This window comes from Phyllobates terribilis, unplaced genomic scaffold (genome assembly GCF_046119375.1).
Source record: "Phyllobates terribilis strain yellow unplaced genomic scaffold, ASM4611937v1 Scaffold_5__5_contigs__length_657084704, whole genome shotgun sequence".
In the NCBI taxonomy this organism is placed as follows: domain Eukaryota; kingdom Metazoa; phylum Chordata; class Amphibia; order Anura; family Dendrobatidae; genus Phyllobates; species Phyllobates terribilis.
This window is the reverse complement of record NW_027362765.1, coordinates 32680516-32703769: the sequence shown is the minus strand read 5'-3', so window position 1 is coordinate 32703769 and position 23254 is coordinate 32680516. Positions and strand designations below refer to the sequence as shown.

General features: G+C 40.7%; 1 protein-coding gene across 1 annotated transcript in view; it reads right to left on the bottom strand.

Annotated features, from left to right (window-relative positions):
• The window catches only part of LOC141271406 (uncharacterized), a 128220-nt gene that overhangs the window by 46386 nt on the left and 58580 nt on the right, over positions 1 to 23254 (bottom strand). Inside the window, exons 19-24 of the mRNA XM_073681492.1 lie at positions 6714 to 6820; positions 6325 to 6403; positions 6016 to 6195; positions 5809 to 5932; positions 5628 to 5725; positions 5338 to 5425 (exon numbers count right to left, since the gene is read on the bottom strand). Of these exons, the coding sequence (XP_073537593.1) occupies positions 5338 to 5425; positions 5628 to 5725; positions 5809 to 5932; positions 6016 to 6195; positions 6325 to 6403; positions 6714 to 6820 (676 nt within the window). The remainder of the gene's footprint in view (positions 1 to 5337; positions 5426 to 5627; positions 5726 to 5808; positions 5933 to 6015; positions 6196 to 6324; positions 6404 to 6713; positions 6821 to 23254) is intronic.

Sequence of the window (23254 nt, the reverse complement as noted above, 5' to 3'; positions counted from 1 at the left end):
TGCATTCCAGGAGGCAAATAGCTCTCTGTCCCTCCCAAGTCTCGCCGAATGGCTAAGCAGTACTGTACAGCCACATATGGAGCATTTCCCATTCAGCAGAAATTGTGTGACAAATTTTGGTGCCATTTTTACCCATATCCCTGAGTGAAAATGTAAAATCTGCTGTGCACTGTGCCACAAAAGTAGTTTTTGACCACATATGGGGTATTGTCATACTCAGGAGAAATTGCACCATTCATTTTCTCCTATTATCTCTTTTGAAAATTAAAAACTTGATGCCAAAGCAACATTTTAGTGAAAAAAATGGTAATTTTCCATTTACTCAGCCCAATGTTATACAATTCTTTGAATCGCCTGAAGGCTAAAAATGCTCACTACACCCCTAGATAAATTCCACTAAAGGTGTAGTTTCCAAAATGGGGTCACTTGGGGTTTCTGCTGTTTTGGCATGTCAGGGGCTGTTCAAATGTGACATGGCATCCACAGTCAATTCCAACCAAAATTGTGCTCCACAATTCAATTGGTGCTCCTTGCCTTTTGAGCCCTGCCGTGTGCCCAAACAGTAGTTTTCCACCACATATGGGGTATCAATGTTCTCAGGGGCCATTTTCTCCTGTTACCTTTGTGAAAATTCAAAATTTGGGGCTAGAGCAACATTTGGACAAAAATTTAAATATTTTCCTTCCACATTGGTTTAATTCATACGAAGCATCTGAGTATGCAATGAATAAGGGGTTTTACTCCGAAACATGTTTGCCAAGTGTATCTAACCCTCTGTGTAGGAATGCGACTTTATTCCACTAATTATTTTTTTTAATTATAATAAAATGTGGAGATTTTATGGAAGATCTGGACGCTGGATTTTTTTCCTTTTGAAGCACCTGAAGGGTTAATGAACTCACTAAATTTGGTTTTGAGCACTCGAGGTGTACAGTTTTTGAAATGGCTTAACTTTTGGGTATTTTTTTGCCCCTCAAAATCATTTCAAAAATGATCTAGTCCATAAAAAAAATTGGATTTGTAAATGTTATTGAAAAACGAGAAATTGTTGATAAACATTTAAAGAATCTGTGGACTACTTTCACATTGATGCCCTATCCCACACCCGGCACCCCCGCCGATCAGCCGTTATCGGTGCTGGCGGAGGTGGCCTCCAGCCGGAAGTGCTTACCTGCGGTGCTTGGTCGCCCATTTGTAGTGGCTGTCGTGGGGTATTGCACATCCGCCTCCCATTGAATTGAATAGGAGGTGGATGTACAGTAACAAGCGCCGGCCACTGCAACTTGACGGCCAAGCACCACAGGTAAGCGGCCGCCGCCGGCACCGATGACAGGTGATCAACGGGTTGTCGGGTGATCACATATTGATGCCCTACCCAAGGATAGGGCATCAATGTGAAAGTGGTGGACAACCCCTTTAACTCTTCTAACTTCCTAAGAAAAAAAAAAATTATGTTTCAAACATGATGCTGATGTGAAGTAGACATGTGGCAAATGTTATTTATTATCTATTTTGTGAGATAACTATCTGGTATAAGGGCATAAAAATTTAAATTTTGAAAATCGCGAAATTTTCAAAATTCCGATATTTTTGCAAATAAATGTAAAATAGATCGTCCTAAATTAACAACTAACATAAACTACAGTGTGTCATGAAAAAAACAATCTGAGAACCACTTGGATACGTTGAATCATTACAGACTTATTTACCTCATAAAGTGACACTGGTCAGAATTGTCAAATTTGGCCTGGTCAGGAGGATGAAACATGCAGGGGGGTAAAGGAGTTAAAGTTCTTAAAAACAACTGACAAAAGCCTGGGATGAGCTGAAACGTTTTGTATGTGGACCTCCATTAAAGAGAGCGTTTAACCAACATGTGAGTGCCAGGATTCTTCATTTGTATAAAAAGTCCTAAAATGATGTTTGAAAAAATGCTGTTGATGTAAAGTACAGTAAATGCTAATTATTGACTATTCTGTGTGGTATCATTATGTTTTAACCCTTTCACGACATGCGCTGTACATGTACGGCACATGGCATGCCTCCCCATTTGATGCGGGCTCCGGCGATTAGCCCGCGCCTTTCCGGGGACATGACAGCTGATCTGATCAGCTGTCATGTGGCCCTAACAGCCGTGGGTGGAATCACGATCCACCCGTGGCTGTTAACATGTTAAATGCCCCTGTCAATCTCTGACAGTGGCATTTAACATCGCCATGCCGGAAGCACGTCATAAGACCCACCCATCGGCGCCCGTGTCACATGGCCGCAGTTCGCAAATGGGTTGGCATGACAACCCGGGGTCTGCAGGAGACCCCTGAGGTTGTCATTGCCGATCTGCTATGAGCACCACCCAGCGGTTGGCATTCATAGCAGATGAACACTTTTGTTACGCATAGCAGGGCTTAAGCCCTATTATGTGTAACACAGGCGATCGGATGATCGCAGCTTCTATTCTCCTATGGAGACTATTGAAGCCAGTATAAAGAAAGAAAGAAAAAGTTTTTAAAAATGTTTAAAAAATATAAAAGTTCAAATCACCTTTCACCCCATTCAAAATAAAACAATAAAAAAAAATTAAACATACACATATTTGGTATTGCCATGTTCAGAATTGCCCGATCTATCAATATAAAAAAAAGAATTAAACCGATTGGTAAATGGCGTAACAAGAAAAAAATCAAAACGCCAGAATTACCTTTTTTTGGTCAAAGCCACATTGCATTAAATGTAATAATAGGCGATCAAAAGATCATATCTACCTCTAAATGGTATCAATAAAAATGTCAGATCGGCCAGCAAAAAAAATGCCCTCACCAAGCCTGAAAAATGGCGCAATTTTTTTTTTTTTTTTTTTAAACAAACTTTGGATTTTTTTCCACCACTTAAATAAAAAAGAACCTATACATTTTTGCCATCTACAAACTCGTAATGACCTGGAGAATCATAATGGCAGGTCAGTTTTAGCATTTAGTGAACATAGTAAAAAAAAAACAAACACAAAAAAACAATTGTGGAATTGCACTTTTTTGCAATTTCACCGCACTTTGAATTTTTTCCCCGTTTTCCAGTAGATGATATGGTAAAACCAATGGTGTAGTTTAAAAGTACAACTCATCCTGCAAAAAAAACAAGCCCTGACACAGCCATATTGGTTGAAAAATAAAAAAGTTATGGCTCTGGGAAGAAGAGGAGCAAAAAGAGAATGCGCAAAAACGGAAGAGGGCAGCAACGTGAAGGGGTTAAGGGCATACAAAATCAATGTTTAAACATTTCTAGCTGTTCAAAATATTTGGAAAATTTCAGATTTTTTCATGAAACGCAAAACAAATTGACCTAAAATTACCACTAACGAAAAGCACAATGTCAGAATATATATATACCACCCGCGCTCCCTCTTCAGTATTGGGATAAGACAACCTTTAAGCTGCAAGTGGAAGGATACCCACCCCTGTTTAAGGTGTCCTCAGTTGGTAAGTAACACATATATAGATTAGATACACTGCACTAAAAAGTTGGATATAATACCCCTTGACTGCTCAAATGGAAACTAATAAACCAGGTTATATAGAGTTAACAAAAACAGTTAGGGTATGTGCACACGATCAGTTATCGCTGTTGATTGGACGAAGCACACTTGAACTGAGTGGATGGAATTTGTAGAAATCCCATGCCCACTATGCATCTACGGATCACCCGCGGAAACAGACATGCAGTGCGACTTTCCAGACCGCAGCATGTAAATTTCTCCAGCAGGTCCGCATGCGGGCTTTCCCTATAGTGGTGCCCCTCATTAGCATATTGAGCGGAAGCTGTCGGCGGCTTCTCCGCAGTGTTGGGGCCGCAGCAGGCTCCAGATGGTGGGAACGTAGCCTTAACGACAGTCTGAAACAACTCAAAGTTCAGGTGCAAGTCAGGATAAATTATCACTTACAAGTTAATCCTTGCTGGAGGTGCCAGGCGCGGGAGTGCGCTGTGATACTCAGGGAGTCCCATCCGACGACGCGCCTGAAAACAGCGTGCCGGAACAAGCGACATATGACGTCACTCTCTTCAATGAGGTACAGGTGCCTGAAGGTGCCATATTACTCCCTTACACAATTCGGAAAAGCCATTTCCTTTGTCAGAGGGAATTCCCACGCCTCATACCTCCAGCAAGGATTAACTTGTGGTGATTTATCCCGGACTTACACCTGAACTGTGAGTTGTTTTGGACTGTCATTCTGCAAACCCTGATACATTTAATCCATGATATAAACCTGGAGACATCGGGGCACTTAATCTACGGTATAAAGCCTATTTTAAAAATCAGAACTTAATACATGCATTGTGAAACAACCGATGTGTATTTTGTAATATCGAAACCATGCTCACCAAACAGGCGGCCCTTTTTTAGTATTATGCACTTACCATTTTTTGGCTAACTCTATATAACCTAGTTGATTTGTTTTCTCTTCCATCTGACACCCCTGTTTAGACTGATTTCCATGTGATGTATGTTTATAATATGCTGCTATCTAAGGTTTACCAACTGAGCGATCACAACTATTTAAGTCAATATCACTTTTCTTTATATATTTTTTAAGTTGCTCGCCATTTTTTAGTTTCCATTTGACAAATTTATATATATGAAAAGTACAATGTGTCATGGAAAAAAACAAGCTCAGAATCACTGGGATCAGGTTAAAAATAAAGTTATTACCAAGAAACGTGACATGTAAAATTTGAAAAATGGAGCCTGATTAGGAACACAAAACTAGCTGTAACAGAGAGTTATTAAATGAGAGGATCTTGGGCACTAACCACTGGAGACAAAAACTGTGACATCTGTGGAGTAATTATATTATGTGACATGTTGGCACTTGACAATCTAAACTGTCTCAGGGGGACAATATTTTCTGTCAGATGAGTTTCTTTAAGAAATATTACACACTTAGTGGATATGGTTGAAAAGTTCACTCTAAGTCGAAGTTACACTAATTTCTGATGGACTATTGGAACAACGATAAATCCTGACTACAAAGGTAGAAAAAGTATTAGTGCTCCCCGTTTCAGGAGAGATTGTGCAGCAATTTTAATTACTTATGATCGAAAAAATCATGAAACTCATGACATGGAGTCATTAGAGCCATGAATCACGTACAGAGACATATCATGGCATAGGTGTAGGGTTTTTTCTGTTCAAGTTAGAAAATAACTTACTAACAGAAACTGCTTATAAAGCTATTGCTTTAAAGTAGGTCCCACATCCATGGAATTTTTATGTAGTTGAACCCCTTTTTGTATAGTAATTTACCCTGATGTGACCCTGCTCTGCATTTTGTGGTTACTACTCACCTGGATAGTCATATGTAGGAAACTCTTCTTTGCATTGCTCATCACCCATCACATATGTCTCTATAATAATTCTGCGCATATCGTTACCCTGAAATAAATATTGTAAAAGTCGCGTGAAATGATTCAGAAAAACAGAAAAAAATCATTCATTAACAAGATGACCAAAAATGTTTCTAATAAAATGATCATTCATTTTATAATTCAGGGGGATAAACCAAGACTGAACACAAGACCTTCACAGCTATCTACACATCATAGGGGAGATCTCATGACACCTTCTCTCCATCTACCTGATGATCCTGAGGAACATCGGGATCTTCTTGTTTACAGTCCTGTGGAAGAAGAGGACCAGGACATCCCTCTGGTGTTGTCCTCTTATTGGATAGGACTGGAGAAAACACATACAGGAACTGAATTCATTATTTACATACAGATAATTATAGGCCGTGTTTATTTAATCCTGTCTATTACCTGGTGATGTGAGGGGCTGGGGAAACTCCATCATGACCTCCTTATACAGATCTTTGTGTCCTTCTAAATACTCCCACTCCTCCATGGAGAAATAGACGGTGACATCCTGACACCTCATAGGAACCTGACACATACAATGATATAGTAATTCCCCCGATCCCTTCATAGCGTTACTTTATAATGTCCCAGCATTCCCAGCAGTGTCACCTCTCCAGTCAGCAGCTCAATCATCTTGTAGGTGAGTTCTAGGATCTTCTGGTCATTGATGTCCTCAAGTATCAGGGGGTGAGGTGGAGGACCTGTGATTGCGCTCAGGGGTCTTTCCCATCCCTCAGACACAGGGTGCTGACAGCGCTCACTAGAGGTCTTCTTCACTACTGTGTAATCCTGGTTATGGAGAGACACATTAATAAATCTCACTACAGACATTTCCAGAGTCCTCACCTCTCCAGTTCTGTCCATCTGTTATTCCCATAGATAAGAATGATGTAATGTGACGTCATCAGAATCTCTCACCTCTCCAGTAAACTGGAACAGGATCTCTAGGGTGAGTTGTAACAGCCTCTCCGCCATCTTGTCCTTGTGTCCATCCATTCTTGATGGGTAAATCAGAAAAATGTTCTTCTATAGAAGATCTCCACTGAGAGGATCCGGTATTGTAGGGACCTGAATGGGGAGAAGATGAGGATGTAACATCATAAAGCATCCCAGGAGATGTGACATGTAGATTTTGTATTCATCATTTCTTGATTCTTCTCATCTCTCCTGCTCTTTGCCGTTACTGTACATCAGATGCAGTTTTCTTGCTGTCACATACTATTACATGATGACAATCACACGGGTTGTTTAACTCCTCGGATGCTGTGGTCAATAGCGACCGTCTCATCCAGGTGGTTAAACGTTACCTCAGCATCTCGCTATGTGATCGCAGGGCGTCGATTGTTACCATGGCAGCCAGGAAAAGTAAAAAACGTTCTGATATTCGGAGATTGATGACATAAATGTGATATTTCTTCCCAAGTAATGAGAAATTATTGTGGAAAAGTCATACAACAAATATTCCCCATATGTAATTGTTATCACAGTAGTTGTACATTTATTACTGGAGATAACAGAGGAGCGGCCGTCTGTCATCTGTCACCAAATATATGTTACATCAGTTACATTATATGGAGCCGAAAATGGCGACAAAATACAACTCATCCCGTAATAACCTGATACAGAGGAAAGAGAAAGGTCACAGCACTAGGAATAAGGGAGGCAGAGGTCACAATAGCCTCAGCACTGAGGGGGTTAATGCCCCCAGCGCCCAGTAATGGGGGATCTCCACATACCTCCACCTGCAGAGCCGCCACCACATATATGGCTGTTCTGTGCGCACAGGACCTGTGATGAGGTCACAGGAGGGGAGGAGTCAGGGGTCACATGATCAGGGGCCTCAGTGGATGCAGGACTCTGCTGTGCTGGTTGTCATGGTGCTGGATGAGGGGAAGGTTATGTGTGGGGTCAGGAGGGGTTTACAGTGTGGATGTAGCAGAGCCGTGTGTGTACGAGGTGTACGGAGCAGAGCCGTGTGTACGAGGGGTACGGAGCGGAGCCGCGCGTGTACGAAGGGTACGGAGCGGAGCCGCGCGTGTACAAGGTGTACGGAGCGGAGCCGCGCGTGTGTACGAGGTGTACGGAGCGGAGCCGCGCGTGTACGAGGTGTACGGAGCGGAGCCGCGCATGTACAAGGTGTACGGAGCGGAGCCGCGTGTGTACGAGGTGTACGGAGCAGAGCCGCGCGTGTACGAGGTGTGCGGAGCGGAGCCGCGCGTGTACAAGGTGTACGGAGCGGAGCCGCGCGTGTACGAGGTGTACGGAGCGGAGCCGCGCGTGTACAAGGTGTACGGAGCGGAGCCGCGCGTGTACGAGGTGTACGGAGCGGAGCCGCGCGTGTACAAGGTGTACGGAGCGGAGCCGCGTGTGTACGAGGTGTACGGAGCGGAGCCGCGCGTGTACGAGGTGTACGGAGCGGAGCCGCGCGTGTACAAGGTGTACGGAGCGGAGCCGCGCGTGTACGAGGTGTACGGAGCGGAGCCGTGCGTGTACGAGGTGTACAGAGCGGAGCCGCGCGTGTACGAGGTGTACAGAGCGGAGCCATGCGTGTACGAGGCGTACGGAGCCGAGCCGCGCGTGTACGAGGCGTACGGAGCGTAGCCATGTGTACGAGGTGTACGGAGCGTAGCCATGTGTACGAGGTGTACGGAGCGTAGCCAGGTGTATGGAGCAGAGCCGCGCGTGTACGAGGCGTACGGAGCAGAGCCGTGCGTGCACGAGGTGTACGGAGCGGAGCAGCGTTTGGACGACGTGTGCGGAGCGGAGCCGGGTTGCACAGGGTGGAGCCATGCGTTGGGCCTGGCAATCTGGTCTAGATGCTAGTATGGGCGGGCATCAATTTCCTTGTGACTGGATCGCAGTGAGAAAATGTGTTGCTCTGCCTGTCAGGTGCCAACTGAATGCCCCCTTGCCTGTCGTGATCAATCCTTGACATCCAGCCTGTGTATGGATGTCATAGTAGACTGTCATTTTTAGAATATGCAGCAATACTGTGGTATTCCAATATATATTATATTATATATACACACACACACACACGTGTGTAGAGGGGGCGTGGCCTGCTAGTCATGGAGTAGGTACGTGTTTTCTTGTGCTCCTGCCTCAGAATAAGCAACTGGGATGAAATGCCTTTTTAAAGACATTGAACTCATAAAAAGCTACTAAACTAACTCAGGATGCTTCAGAAACATTTTGAGACCTTCTTTGATATTATCTGAAAAATTTTACCTCACAACTATGCTGAGTAATTTTCCTGAGGGAAGCTTAAAGATTTGAGCTATCTTGAGATCTTATTACCTCATTATTTCATCACCTGGTCTTTGATTTGACCTTGGGGTTCATCTTTGAAGATTCGCCGCTCTTGAACGGATAAGTACCTTTTTTTTGCTGTGTCACAAATTTTACAATGACGCCAATTTTGTACTTCATCATATTCAACTACGCCATCTTGTGTGATAACAGAGGTTTTATTATCTAAAAGGATTTAAGTAGTCTTACTTAAATCTGTTACACATATGTACCATTTATTGCATGACTGTGGGATCTTCACTGAGTTTTGGTGCCGCCATCTTGTGCTTTACGGTTCTTAACTCCGCCATTTTATGTAAAACTGTGTTGATCTAACTGAAAAGACTACATATGGACTTGACACCCCTTTTACTCCTGATATAGCTCTACAAATGTATGACTAACAAGAGATATTACAGTTCTTGAAAAATATTTATTAATATCTTTGGCCGCGATAGTTGATCATCATAAACAACAATTTTGGTACAGAGACGAGAGGACTCTCCGTGAGCAAATGAAATCATTGGGTTTCCAATGAACACGAGCTGCGCAGATCTGAAGAGGGAAACCATGTTTATATTTTTTTTTTTTGTGTGTGGTGATTTTTCCTCTGTCATTGCTAACACTGCTACAAAGCTTTCTTTATTATTATATATATGTACATGTCTTGGTGCCGTGGGTCTTGGTGTAGGTAAGATGTTGCCTTCTCTTCATACTGTGTGTAATAGTGAATGGGAGAAAAATGAGCAGATTTGATTAGCTAATTTCTGAAGACAGCTGATATTATCTACTTTTATTGTAATACCTAAGGTAATTGTTTTTAACAACATACATTTATTTGTTAGGAATATCTCTACTTTATATATAACTAATTTACTGGATGTATGAAAGCTATATTTCTCTCTCTTAAATTTTTCGCCTCAGTGGCGGGCTCTGGTGGCTGATTTTTGATACTGCAGCCAGGGGTCTTTAGATTCTTAAGATCTTTTTTCTCATGTCTTCTTTGTGAAAACATATTATTATTATTATAGTATTATATATTATATATATTATTATTTTATTTTATCTCTTTAGAGGTTGAGATTTTAAATCTTATCGCTCTAGCTAGGATTTTCACTCATTCCTTACTCTCCTAATTCATAATACTCATTGCTATGATAGTTTAGTACAGCATAAAGACTCTGGTGAACTGCAATTTATCTGAACCACTCTGTCCTAATTGTTTGGTAATTATTTTCCAATTTCATCTTGTGAGGGATCGCAATTAACATAATGTCTTCATCAAAACCTAAATCTATTCCCGACAACAAACCTAGGGACAGGTCAAGATCTCCATATAAAACTTCTGCTAAGAACACCCGGTCTCAGGACAAAGAAATATCTGATGACGACTCAATGTTCATTAAATCTCAATCATCCTCAAAAAAGAGGAACAAGAGGGAATCTAAGAAATCATCTCATACAAAGCAGGTGACAGAGGAGAGCTCTGAAGAGGATGAGACCTCCTCACCTACTGTAAGCCCGGATAAGCAGAGATCTAGGAGAGACGATTCATCCTATACTGACCCAAATGATCCTCTTCAAAGTTTCAAATGGGAGCAGCCATTAGACCAAACATTTTTCAAGAGTCTGTTTACAGCTTTTAAAAAATCCATGAGACTGGACACAAAAAAAGACCTAGATAGGAGATTTGAGAAACTTCAGACCTCGATTGATTCCATCTCACATAGAGTAGAAAGAAATGAAGCTGAGGTTTTTGAATTAGGAAAAATGACTGATAAGTTGGGGAAGGAGCAAAGTACTCTAAGGGAAGATCTAAAATTCATTACAAATAAGATGACGGATTTAGAAGACAGGGAGAGAAGACAAAATCTGAAGCTGAGAGGGATCCCTGAGTCAGTCAAAAATGACCAATTAGATCTTTATGTAAAAGGTCTGCTAAAGAAGTCCTTGCCATCTCTGACAGATCTAGATGTCACTATTGTTAGAGTCCATAGACTTCCAAAACCTAAACATATCAGACCGGACATTCCAAGAGACGTAATTGTCAAATTCCATTTCTTTCATACAAAAGAAAGGTTAAAAGAATTTATAAGAACCAACAAAATCTTACCTCACCCCTATGAGAACATTAAAATGTTTGCTGATCTCTCAAAAGAGACCATGTTACAAAGGAAAAACTTAGCAAAAATCACAGACATTCTTCGGCAGAAACACCTCCTGTATAAGTGGGGTTTTAAGCCAGCGAAGGTGTTGTTTTCTTTCCAGGGCCGGACTGTAGCTATAAGCAATGTAGAGGAAGGTCTACAGATTCTAAAAGATCTTGGTAATACTATTTCCTGAGAAGTTTATTTTATGCATTTGAATTGAGATTTTGGGCCAGAACTTAAGCCCTTTCCTAGAGGAGTTAGTTCCTATGATTAATAGATCCTCTAGAGGAACTAATCTTCAGCAGTTAAGTTAGGTTATTTTAGGCTAGATTCAGTTTTTAGTGGTTTACTACTGATAGTACATTTTTTTTTTATCATTGATTCATTAAGTTGTTTTCAGAATCTTTACAATGTCTCCATCCCTTTTTTTCATATTTCTAAAACACCGTGCTCAAATGACAAGCATCACTACTGACACCTTCTCCCATGGCAGTTAAGATTTTATCCCATAACGTTAATGGTCTGAATAGCCCAAGAAAGCGATATCTAGTATGGAAACAGATAAGAGACTCTAGAGCAGATATTATTGGTCTTCAAGAAACCAAATTCGCAGCAGCCAACCAGCCCAAATTCACTAATAAGAACTTTCCCAACATCTTCTATGCCTCCAATCCAAAGAAAAAACGAGGTGTAGCAATTCTTATAAAAAACACAGTAACTTTTGAAAAACTTCTGATATTAGCCGATGAAGATGGAAGATATCTAATTTTAATATGTAAAATAAATGGTGTAGAATTCACCCTAGCTAATGTTTATGTCCCTAATAGTGGTCAAATAACCTTTTTGGACAAAATAATGAAGCTTATTCACCAAACCCATAGGGGCAAATTGGTTTTGTTTGGGGATTTTAACATGGTACCTAATGCCTTAATGGACTCCTCCACTAGATCAAGACAGTTTCTCTCTAATTTAGACCAGTGGATTAATAAGAATGAGCTATATGATGCATTTAGATGCCTCAACACATCTTCTATAGAGTTTACCCATTACTCAGGAAGGCATTACTCATACTCCCGTATTGACCTGATCCTGACAGACATATTTTCTTTAACCAAATTCAAGTCTGTGTGGATAGAGCCAAGGTTATGGTCTGATCATGCCCTTGTCTTATCTGAAATAATTATTGGCCCAGTTTTAGTAGAGAATAGGCTGTGGTGAAACAACAGTTACTCATTTACCCATCCTAAATACAGATGTGCAATAGAACAATCAATTAAGAATTACTTTAGAGAGAATGATTCTGACAATACTCCAATTTATTTACTTTGGACGGCTTTTAAGGCGGTACTAAGGGGTCATCTTATCCAACTAAATTCCCAATTAAAGAAAAACAATAGAGACAAAACAGTTAAAATCACTAAAGAAATTATAGCTTTAGAAGAAAAATTATTTAATAACCCTTCCCCAGATTTGCTATCTCAAATATTGACATTGAGGCAGAAACTCAAAACCCTTTTATCTGAAGAATTCGAGAAAGTTACTCAAAGAATTAGAGCAAACCATTACTCATCAACCGATAAACCATCTAAAGCCTTTGCGACAAGACTTAAACATTTTAGACAAAAGACAAAGATTAGTCAAATTATAGATAAAAATGCCCATTTAGTTACACATCCTAAGAAAATCACAGACATCTTTGCTGATTTTTATAAAAATTTATATAATCTTAAGGATAATCCCAACTTTTCTAACCCCTCATGTGAAGTGATAGACTCTTTTTTAAATTCCATAAACCTCCCTTCCCTTTCTAAGTCTGAGCTGGAAGAATTGAATTCCCCATATACTAAATTAGAAATTTCTGCTCTAATTAAAAACCTTAAAAATGGGAAATCACCTTGCCCAGATGGGTTTCAAAATTAGTTTTATAAGTGCTTTGAAATCTTGTTGGAAGATCCTCTAGTTAGATTAGCAAATACATCTGCGATTGAGGGCCACTTGCCTGCTGAGATGCTGGAGGCTTTGGTGATCGTCATCCCCAAACCCAAAGGTGATCCGAATGACACAAAAAATTACAGTCCTATTTCTCTTTTGAACAGTGACACCAAATTATTGGCTAAATTAGCAGCTCAAAGACTTTTAAAAATTTTGTTCACAAACTAATTAACCCAGACCAGGTGGGTTTTATTCAGGGAAGATCGACATCAGATGTCACAAGACGAGCCCTTAATATTATCTCGATTATAAGCAAAAAGAAATCTCCAGCAGTATTGTTGGCCCTAGATGCGGAGAAAGCTTTTGACCGGGTGAACTGGTCTTATATGTTTAAAACTCTTGAAAAATGTGGATTTCAAGTCAGGATATTCAACAGCATTAAGGCTATGTATTCGAATCCATCTGCCAGGGTGTACACAAATAATTTTCTTTCAGTTAAGTTTCCTTTATCTAACGGCACCAGACAGGGATATCCCCTCTCACCTATACTTTTTGCCCTATTTATTGAACCCCTAGCTGCAAAAATTAGGTCTGACCCATTTATAGAAGGTATAAACTTTAAACAAACATGCTCGAAAGTCACATTTTTTGCAGACTATATTCTGCTTACTATCTCAAACCCCCTTTTGTCACTTCAGCGTTTAAATTCCCTGATAAAAAATGTTGCTAATGTTTCGTTTTATAAAATTAACTTTTCAAAAACTCAATGTATGACTTTCAACTTAGAAGACAACTTGGCCACTGCCTTGAAGGTACAATTCGACTTTAACTGGCAACCGCAGCAGATTTCGTACTTGGGTATAATTCTGACAAAATCTCTATCATCTGTGGTCAATGACAACCTGTCGGTCCTTCATAAATCCCTCCAAACCGAATTATTCCATCTGAGTAAAATAGACCTATCGTGGCTGGGGAGAATCATTACCTACAAGATGATGGCCCTTCCTAAATTTTTATATGTAATTAGATGTATCCCATTGCCTATACCTGGAAAATGGTTCAATAAATTTCAAACACAACTCAGAATGTTTATTTGGAACAAAAACAAGCCACAAATATCAATCACTCTTTTAGAAAAACAGAGACGAGGTGGATTGGGTCTCCCAAATCTTTTTAGTTATTATCAAGCAACGATATTGAAACTCTCAAATGGTTGGTCACTAAAAGACAATCCTATTCCCTGGGTCTCCTTGGAAAAGGCTCAAATAAATTACAGTGACTTGAAGCTAGTTATCACAGCTTATCTTATAGACCCTAGTAAACCTCTACCAAATTTTCAGACACTTAAGGCAGTTATCACCGTCTGGAGAAATCTGCTCAAAAAAACAAAGTCAAAATTTAAAGATTTGCAGCTTAATTCTCTTCCAATCCAAATTTTAGAAATTTTAATCGCTAAGCTGAAATTGAGTACATGTTTGGAATTGGGTATCTCAGTAATCCAAGATATAATTCTGGATAATAATCTTATTACTTTTCAATCCCTCCAGGATAAATATACTTTACCTAACAAAGAAATTTCGACATGGTTAAAATTACAATTATTCCTGACTTCAAAAAACATTCTTTTTTCTCTTCCCCAATTCATTTTTGACCTTTTATCTAAACCCTTCGATAGCCCCAAATGGGTGACAAACCGTCTGTATAGGATTTACAGTGATGACATTGAACTACTAAAGACTAAAAACATAATAACTTGGGAAAAAGAACTCCAAGTTCAAATAGACATATCACTACTCCCTTCATCTCTAGACATCAATTACTCGAACACTCTGTGTGTTTCTCTACATGAGTCCCACTGTAAGATCTTGTCTAGATGGTACTGGACACCGGAGAGAATTTATCAAATCTCACCATCGACATCATCCGACTTTTGAAGGGGTTGCGGGAAGATGGGGACCCTCTCACATATTTTCTGGGGTTGTCCTAAGCTCAATAATCTTTGGATAGAGGTTAGAAACCTTATTAAAAACCTCACTAGCTTATGAATTTCCCTTAATCCACAATTGGTTCTTCTGCTGCTTGGTATAGATACTTTCCCCAACAATCTAAGGCACATAATTTGTCACATTTTAATAACTACTAAATTGTTGATAGCTTCACGTTGGAAACAAGTTGAAGTTCCAACCATAGCAGATGTAATAGACAGAGTTTCTATCCACAATATCTATGAATACAATATAGCCCATAGACAGAAGGACTTGAATAAATATAAATTTAAATGGGATATTTGGTCGCAAAACTTTATGCCAAACTTAATTTCTTGACACTCCAATAACATTGTGGAACTACAATTTTTGAATTCTGATTCAATAACGGTGTATTTATATCATTTTGTTTAATTCACTAACTGAATGTAGTTCCGAAACTTAGGCTATGATACTCTTCATAAGAATTCGGGATGTTAAAAGTAATGTATTACCCTTTTGGTTAACCAATTTGTATGATTATGCTGTAAGTTCCTTTTATGTTGTCTGTTTTTCCCCTTTCCCCAATTTTATGTTCTTTCCTTGTAAATCTGTGATTAAAACATATTGCATAGATATATCTGTATTATATGATAATAACTCACATATGTTATATCTACAATTACCACTCTGTATAATATAATACATAAAGTATTTACAGTTTTGTTAATTGAAAACTTAATAAAAATATTTTAAAACACACATGTGTATATATATACAGTACAGACCAAAAGTTTGGACACACCTCATTTAAAGATTTTACTGTATTTTCATAACTATGAAAATTGTACATTCACACTGAAGGCATCAAAACTATGAATTAACACATGTGGAATTATATACTTAACAAAAAAGTATGAAACAACTGAAAATATGTCTTATATTCTAGGTTCTTCAAAGTAGCCATTTTTGCTTTGATGACTTCTTTGCACACTCTTGGCATTCTCTTGATGAGCTTCAAGAGGTAGTCACCGGAAATGGTCTTTCAACAATCTTGAAGGAGTTCCCAGAGATGCTTAGCACTTGTTGGCCCTTTTGCCTTCACTCTGCGGTCCAGCTCACCCTAAACCATCTTGATTGGGTTCAGGTCTGGGGACTGTGGAGGCCTGGTCATCTGGCGTAGCACCCCATCACTCTCCTTCTTGGTCAAATAGCCCTTACACAGCCTGGAGGTGTATTTGGGGTCATTGTCCTGTTGAAAAATAAATGATGGTCCAACTAAACGCAAACCGGATGGAATAGCATGCCGCTGCAAGATGCTGTGGTAGCCATGCTGGTTCAGTATGCCTTCAATTTTGAATAAATCCCCAACAGTGTCACCAGCAAAGCACCCCCACACCATCACACCTCCTCCTCCATGCTTCACGTTGGGAACCAGGCATGTAGAGTCCATCCGTTCACCTTTTCTGCGTCGCACAAAGACACGGTGGTTGGAACCAAAGATCTCAAATTTGGACTCATCAGACCAAAGCACAGATTTCCACTGGTCTAATGTCCATTCCTTGTGTTCTTTAGCCCAAACAAGTCTCTTCTGCTTGTTGCCTGTCCTTAGCAGTGGTTTCCTAGCAGCTATTTTACCATGAAGGCCTGCTGCACAAAGTCTCCTCTTAACAGTTGTTGTAGAGATGTGTCTGCTGCTAGAACTCTGTGTGGCATTGACCTGGTCTCTAATCTGAGCTGCTGTTAACCTGCGATTTCTGAGGCTGGTGACTCGGATAAACTTATCCTCAGAAGCAGAGGTGACTCTTGGTCTTCCTTTCCTGGGGTGGTCCTCATGTGAGCCAGTTTCTTTGTAGCGCTTGATGGTTTATGCAACTGCACTCGGGGACACTTTCAAAGTTTGCCCAATTTTTCGGACTGACTGACCTTCATTTCTTAAAGTAATGATGGCCACTCGTTTTTCTTTACTTAGCTGCTTTTTTCTTGCCATAATACAAATTCTAACAGTCTGTTCAGTAGGACTATCAGCTGTGTATCCACCTGACTTCTGCACAACACAACTGATGGTCCCAACCCCATTTATAAGGCAAGAAATCCCACTTATTAAACCTGGAAGGGCACACCTGTGAAGTGAAAACCATTTCCGGTGACTACCTCTTGAAGCTCATCAAGAGAATGCCAGAGTGTGCAAAGCAGTCATCAAAGCAAAAGGTGGCTACTTTGAAGAACCTAGAATATAAGACATATTTTCAGTTGTTTCACACTTTTTTGTTAAGTATATAATTCCACATGTGTTAATTCATAGTTTTGATGCCTTCAGTGTGAATGTACAATTTTCAAAGTCATGAAAATACAGAAAAATCTTTAAATGAGAAGGTCTGTCCAAACTTTTGGTCTGTACTAATATACATTATATATATATATATACATATATATATATATATATATATATATACATACATACATACATACACACACACACATATATACACTGCTCAAAAAAATAAAGGGAACACTCAAATAACACATCCTAGATCTGAATGAATGAAATATTTTCATTCAATACTTTGTTCTGTACAAAGTTGAATGTGCTGACAACAAAATCACACAAAAATCATTAATGGAAATCAAATTTATTAACCAATGGAGGCCTGGATTTGGAGTCACCCCCAAAATTAAAGTGGAAAAACACACTACAGGCTGATCCAACTTTGATGTAATGTCCTTAAAACAAGTCAAAATGAGGCTCAGTATTGTGTATGCCTCCACGTGCCTGTATGACCTCCCTACAATGCCTGGGCATGCTCCTGATGAGGTTGCGGCTGGTCTCCTGTGGGATCTCCTCAGTCTGTGGTGCTACGTGATGTTGGTGGATGGAGCGAGACATGATGTCCCAGATGTGCTCAATCGGATTCAGGTCTGGGGAACAGGCGGACCAGTCCATAGCTTCAATGCCTTCATCTTGCAGGAACTGCTGACACACTCCAGCCACATGAGGTCTGGCATTGTCCTGCATTAGGAGAAACCCAGGGCCAACCGCACCAGCATATGGTCTCACAAGGGGTCTGAGGATCTCATCTCGGTACCTAATGGCAGTCAGGCTACCTCTGGCGAGCACATGGAGGGCTGTGCGGCCCTCCAAAGAAATGCCACCCCACACCATTACTGACCCACTGCCAAACTGGTCATGCTGAAGGATGTTGCAGGCAGCAGATCGCTTTCCACGGCGTCTCCAGACTCTGTCACGTCTGTCACATGTGCTCAGTGTGAACCTGCTTTCATCTATGAAGAGCACAGGGCGCCAGTGACGACTTTGCCAATCCTAGTGTTCTGTGGCAAATGCCAAGCGTCCTGCATGGTGTTGGGCTGTGAGCACAACCCCCATCTGTACACGTCAGGCCCTCATACCACCCTCATGGAGTCGGTTTCTAACCGTTTGTGCAGACACATGCACATTTGTGGCCTGCTGGAGATCATTTTGCAGTGCTCTGGCAGTGCTCCTCTTGTTCCTCCTTACACAAAGGAGGAGGTAACGGTCCTGCTGCTGGGTTGTTGCCCTCCTACGGCCCCCTCCACATCTCCTGGTGTACTGGCCTGTCTCCTGGTAGCTCCTCCAGCCTCTGGACACTATGCTGACAGACACAGCAAACCTTCTTGCCACAGCCCGCATTGATGTGCCATCCTGGATGAGCTGCACTATCTGAACAACTTCTGTGGGTTGTAGAGTCTGTCTCATGCTACTAAGAGTGTGAAAGCAAAACCAACATTCAAAAGTGACCAAAACATCAGCCAGAAAGCATTGGTACTGAGATGTGGTCTGTGGTCCCCACCTGCAGAAACACTCCTTTATTGAGGGTGTCTTGATAATTGCCAATAATTTCCATCTATTGTCTATTCCATTTGCACAACAGCATGTGAAATTGATTGTTAATCAGTGTTGCTTCCTAAGTTGCCAGTTTGATTTCACATAAGTTGATTTACTTGGAGTTATATTCTGTTGTTTAAGTGTTCCCATTATTTTTTTGAGCCGTGTATATATATTGTAAGGCAGCGCTAGTCATCATGCTGGGGGACACTCGCTGCACCGGGTCAATTAAAGCACACTAGCCACTTTTTCCAGTATTTCACAATCCAGCAGTTTATTACTCTTCATAACTGCTTATAACCGAGTCCAACTCAGTGGCTCGCCGACATATTTCACGTATAGTGTCCAGGAGCCTTTCAAGTGGCAGACAGGCCCACTTGGCCCCAGTTATAGCCTTCAGCAAAGTCACATATCAATGTCCATATAACGCAGTGTTTTACCTTTGCTGAGTTTTAGCTGCTTCAGTCAGATTTGTTCTGCCACCGCTGTGGCTTTACGGCTTGCCAGATGGGGGTCTCCAGCCCTCGCACCTTCAAAGGCTACTGGTATGTTTTCACACCTAACATCCAGCCTCTGCCTTCCAGGCTTCACCAGGCTTCACTAGGCCTCACACTCTAACGGTGTCCCACAAAGGGAACAGGCCTCACGCCTTTCACACTGTCTCAAAAGCACCAGGGTTTATATATCCTCCAGTGCACACACAGGACCTGTGCTGATGTCACAGTCAAGTGATCAGTCCTTCTGTGTGCACAGGACCTGTGCTGATGTCACAGTCATGTGATCAGTCACCTGAGGGGGAGGTACATGGTCTGCCAAAACACACCCTGGACCATTACAGTAATGCCGCAAGCCGCTGCATTACAATATATAGACATACATACAGTTGAAACCAGAAGTTTACATGCACTAAAAAGACACATATGCATGTTTTTCTCAATATCTGACATGAAATCAGAATAAACCTTTCCTGTTTTAGGTCAAGTAGGATTACCATAATTTTTAATATTTGCCAAATGCCAGAATAATGAGAGAGAGAGAATGTTTCAGTCTTGGGGCGGAGTTATTTAAATTTGTCTGACTAGCATACACGTGAGAGCAATCAGGCAGTGATAATCTCTTGCTGATAAAATACTGATTGTATTGAATATGCAACACACAGCCTAATAAGTGACACATCCCTGAAATCAGGCTCTCTTGCTCTATATTATGCTGCTCTCAGATTTAGGGCTCACACAGACGAGCATATAAATCTGACATCTGCTATCCAATTTTTAATGTTATTCAATGAGGCAGCGAAGATTTTTTTTTCTCAGACCAATTTGGTGTAAGAAAAAAAAACGCACTCTGTATGACTTTCATCCGAGTCCCGGACGAAACTCACACATTCAAGTCTATAGGTGTGACAAAAAAAATAAATCGGATGCCACACGTACAATCAGAGTGGCATCCTATAGATTTTTATTATGAACCCAGAAAACTGTATTTGATCATATACAATGTTTAATGAAGTGGTATAAAAACGATCGCACATGGACGTAAAAAAACAGCTGACACAGCTGATCCCAGGCTCCTACAGGCAAATGAATGATAACAGTGTATAACATCTAAGCTGTACGATCTGTTGTTTTGCCTCCTTGTGTGTGACACTGTTAACCCGAGTCATCAGGGCTGAGCAACATCCAATCACAGTCATATTTGGAAACACAACTATTCCTTTTTGATTGATTGTTCCTAAGTCTGGTGATGTCAGTGCATAGGTTCACCTTCCAGCAGGACAAAGGACCCTAAACATACTGCAAGAGCTACAATGGATGGTTTAGATTAAAGCGTATTCATGTTTGTGAATGGTCCAGTCACAATCCAGACCGAAATCCTGTTGAAAATCTGTGACTAGGCTTGAAAATTGCTGTTCACAGACGTCTCCAAACAATCTCATTGAGCGAGAGCGAGTGTGCAAAGAAGAATAGGCAAAAATATCACCTCTGGATGTGCAAAGCTGGTAGAGACAGACCCCAAAAGACCTGCAGCAGTAATTGAAGCAAAAGGTGGTCCTACAAGTATTGACTCAGGAGGACATTTTCCATTGAAGTAAGGCCCCCTCTAAGGCCAAGATCTGAACTGTAATAAACCATTATACTGTCAATGATCACCAACTGGTTCAAAATATCTACCCAACTCTGTGCTATCAAGTGTAGATTGAGCATTCCAAAATGCCAAAGGGGTTCCAGAAACCAGAAGAAATATTTAGTTCTTTATTGTAATCTGGCTTTAATGATTTTTTTTTTGGTGTGTCCCTTAGGATGTAATGTTAAGTCGTTCTTTAAGAAATTTATTGAAGCTGAAACGGGCAGCTGTAGTTCGAAACTTCCATTTTAAGAGAATTTCTGGTTACCGCATCTTAGCCAAGTATTAAGAGATGATACAACTAGAACAGGCAAAAAAACAAAACAGATCTGAGCTTTTCAATATAAAGAAGAGCCACAATCAAACATTCCTTTAGAGATGATAGAATTTATCCTATTCTCTATAATGACATCAATTCTGCAACTTAAATGGATGCTAATAATACAATCCAACCATGAAGATTGTTAGTTGAAAACAGTTAAATGCAAAATAGTTTAGTTATTGAGCAAAGAAAACCAAGTGATAACCATCACTCCTATGATACACCACTTCTACACCCCCCAACATGAGAAAGTGACTCAGTGAGAAAGAGATATAGACATCATATGGCATTGGTCAAAGCTTATTTGGTCTTAAACCAAAGTATTACAACCGCGTTCCCTCAACCATGTTCCTTATGGACGTATCATCTTGTTCTTGAGTAATAATCAGTGGTCTTACCTCTGCAAAAGCATTCGCTTGACTGGCGAAGATGTTCCTCCTACGCCACAGGAGTCTGACAGGTAAGGGGACATTTTAACTCATCCATCGATTCCTCTCCTTATAGGTTCTTTGCAGAGTTGCCGTTTTATCAAACCAAAAGCGCATTGACTGAATATTTCAATCGGCCAGTTTTATTCCTTCAATTCTAAATAATTATTGGGTAGAATGGCTTTACCGACATAATTTTCCAGAAGTGCATTTTCCAACTTCAACCAGGAGGCTACACTAGTCTTGCAATATTGTCACAAGATCCGGTACAACCATGTCTGTCGTGCAACTCTAATTAGGATAGTAGAACACCAAAAAAAAAGGAGTTTTTCAAATAGGATAAAAATGTGTAATAAACTTTATTAACAATTAATTTAAGCAAGACAATACATATAAAAAGAGACGTGGACCGGAGGGTTAGGAAAATAGCAGCAGGGCACTGGCCAGCTTCAGAGATCACATAATATAAGTGCTGACAAAAAGCAGCAGGCACAAATAACATAAGCGATTCAAACATTTAGCATGGCACCTTAATGAATATATAATGTCATAAATACGTATTAGCCATGGTAAATTGTAATGCAGTCACTTGTAGCTCAAGTTGACGTCAGCAATGGTAATAACAGCATGAAATCAATTAAAATAACAAAGCTTACCCTGGACCGCTGCAGCGCCCGACGTTTTCCCCTTTGTGACCGCGCAGCTTCTTGCTGCGCGCTCCCGGAAATGACCGCCGTGCAGCTGCTGCGGGACCTGTCCGGCTCCGTGCGCACGCGCCGTACACCCGATGCCATTGGTGGTTTGTTGGTCACGTGGTGCACCACGTGAGCGCCCACCTGGGTATTTTAAGGTCCTTTTGCCACACTAGTTTACCTTCCCTTGATAAAGCCGTCCATACTACACGTGAAACGCGCGTTGGGAAGCGGTTCATACTCTATTTTCCAGGCACTGTTGCCACCCAGGGTAAGCTTTGTTATTTTCATTGATTTCATGCTGTTGTTACCATTGCTGACATCAACTTGAGCTACAAGTGACTGCATTACAATTTACCATGGCTAATACGTATTTATGACATTATATATTCATTAAGGTGCCATGCTAAATGTTTGAATCACTTATGTTATTTGTGCCTGCTGCTTTTTGTCAGCACTTATATTATGTGATCTCTGAAGCTCTCCCTGGTCTGGCCAGTGCCCTGCTGCTATTTTCCTAACCCTCCGGTCCACGTCTCTTTTTATATGTATTGTCTTGCTTAAATTGTTAATAAAGTTTATTACACATTTTTATCCTATTTGAAAAACTCCCTTTTTTTGGTGTTATACATGTCTTTGGGGTTTTGTGCTTATAGCTGCACACAGTCAGTGGCACAGATTGTGTGTTTCTGAGCAATATGCCTTCGGGATTTTTTGTTGCTCTAATTAGGATAGACTGGGATACTGATGGTTTATCAGCCCCATACCGGCGACTCCAACTCGCACCTTCATTAGGAGGGCAGACCGGTATAGTGCTGCCGGACTCGACACCATCAATTCATCTTACCACTTCATACCAGGAGGAGAGATTGGGGTAATTAATGGTTTATCAGACCAAACTCGCAACTCCATTAAGAGGGCAGACCGGTGTAGTGTCGCGCGACTTGGCACAATCAAGTTCATCTTACCACTTCATCCCAGTAAGGTAGATTAGGGCATTGAGAGTTTAATCACTTAGCATCCAGAAAGCCATTTTGTGACTCCAACTAGGAGCCTTAACTAGACTTAGGGTGGTTTTATTCA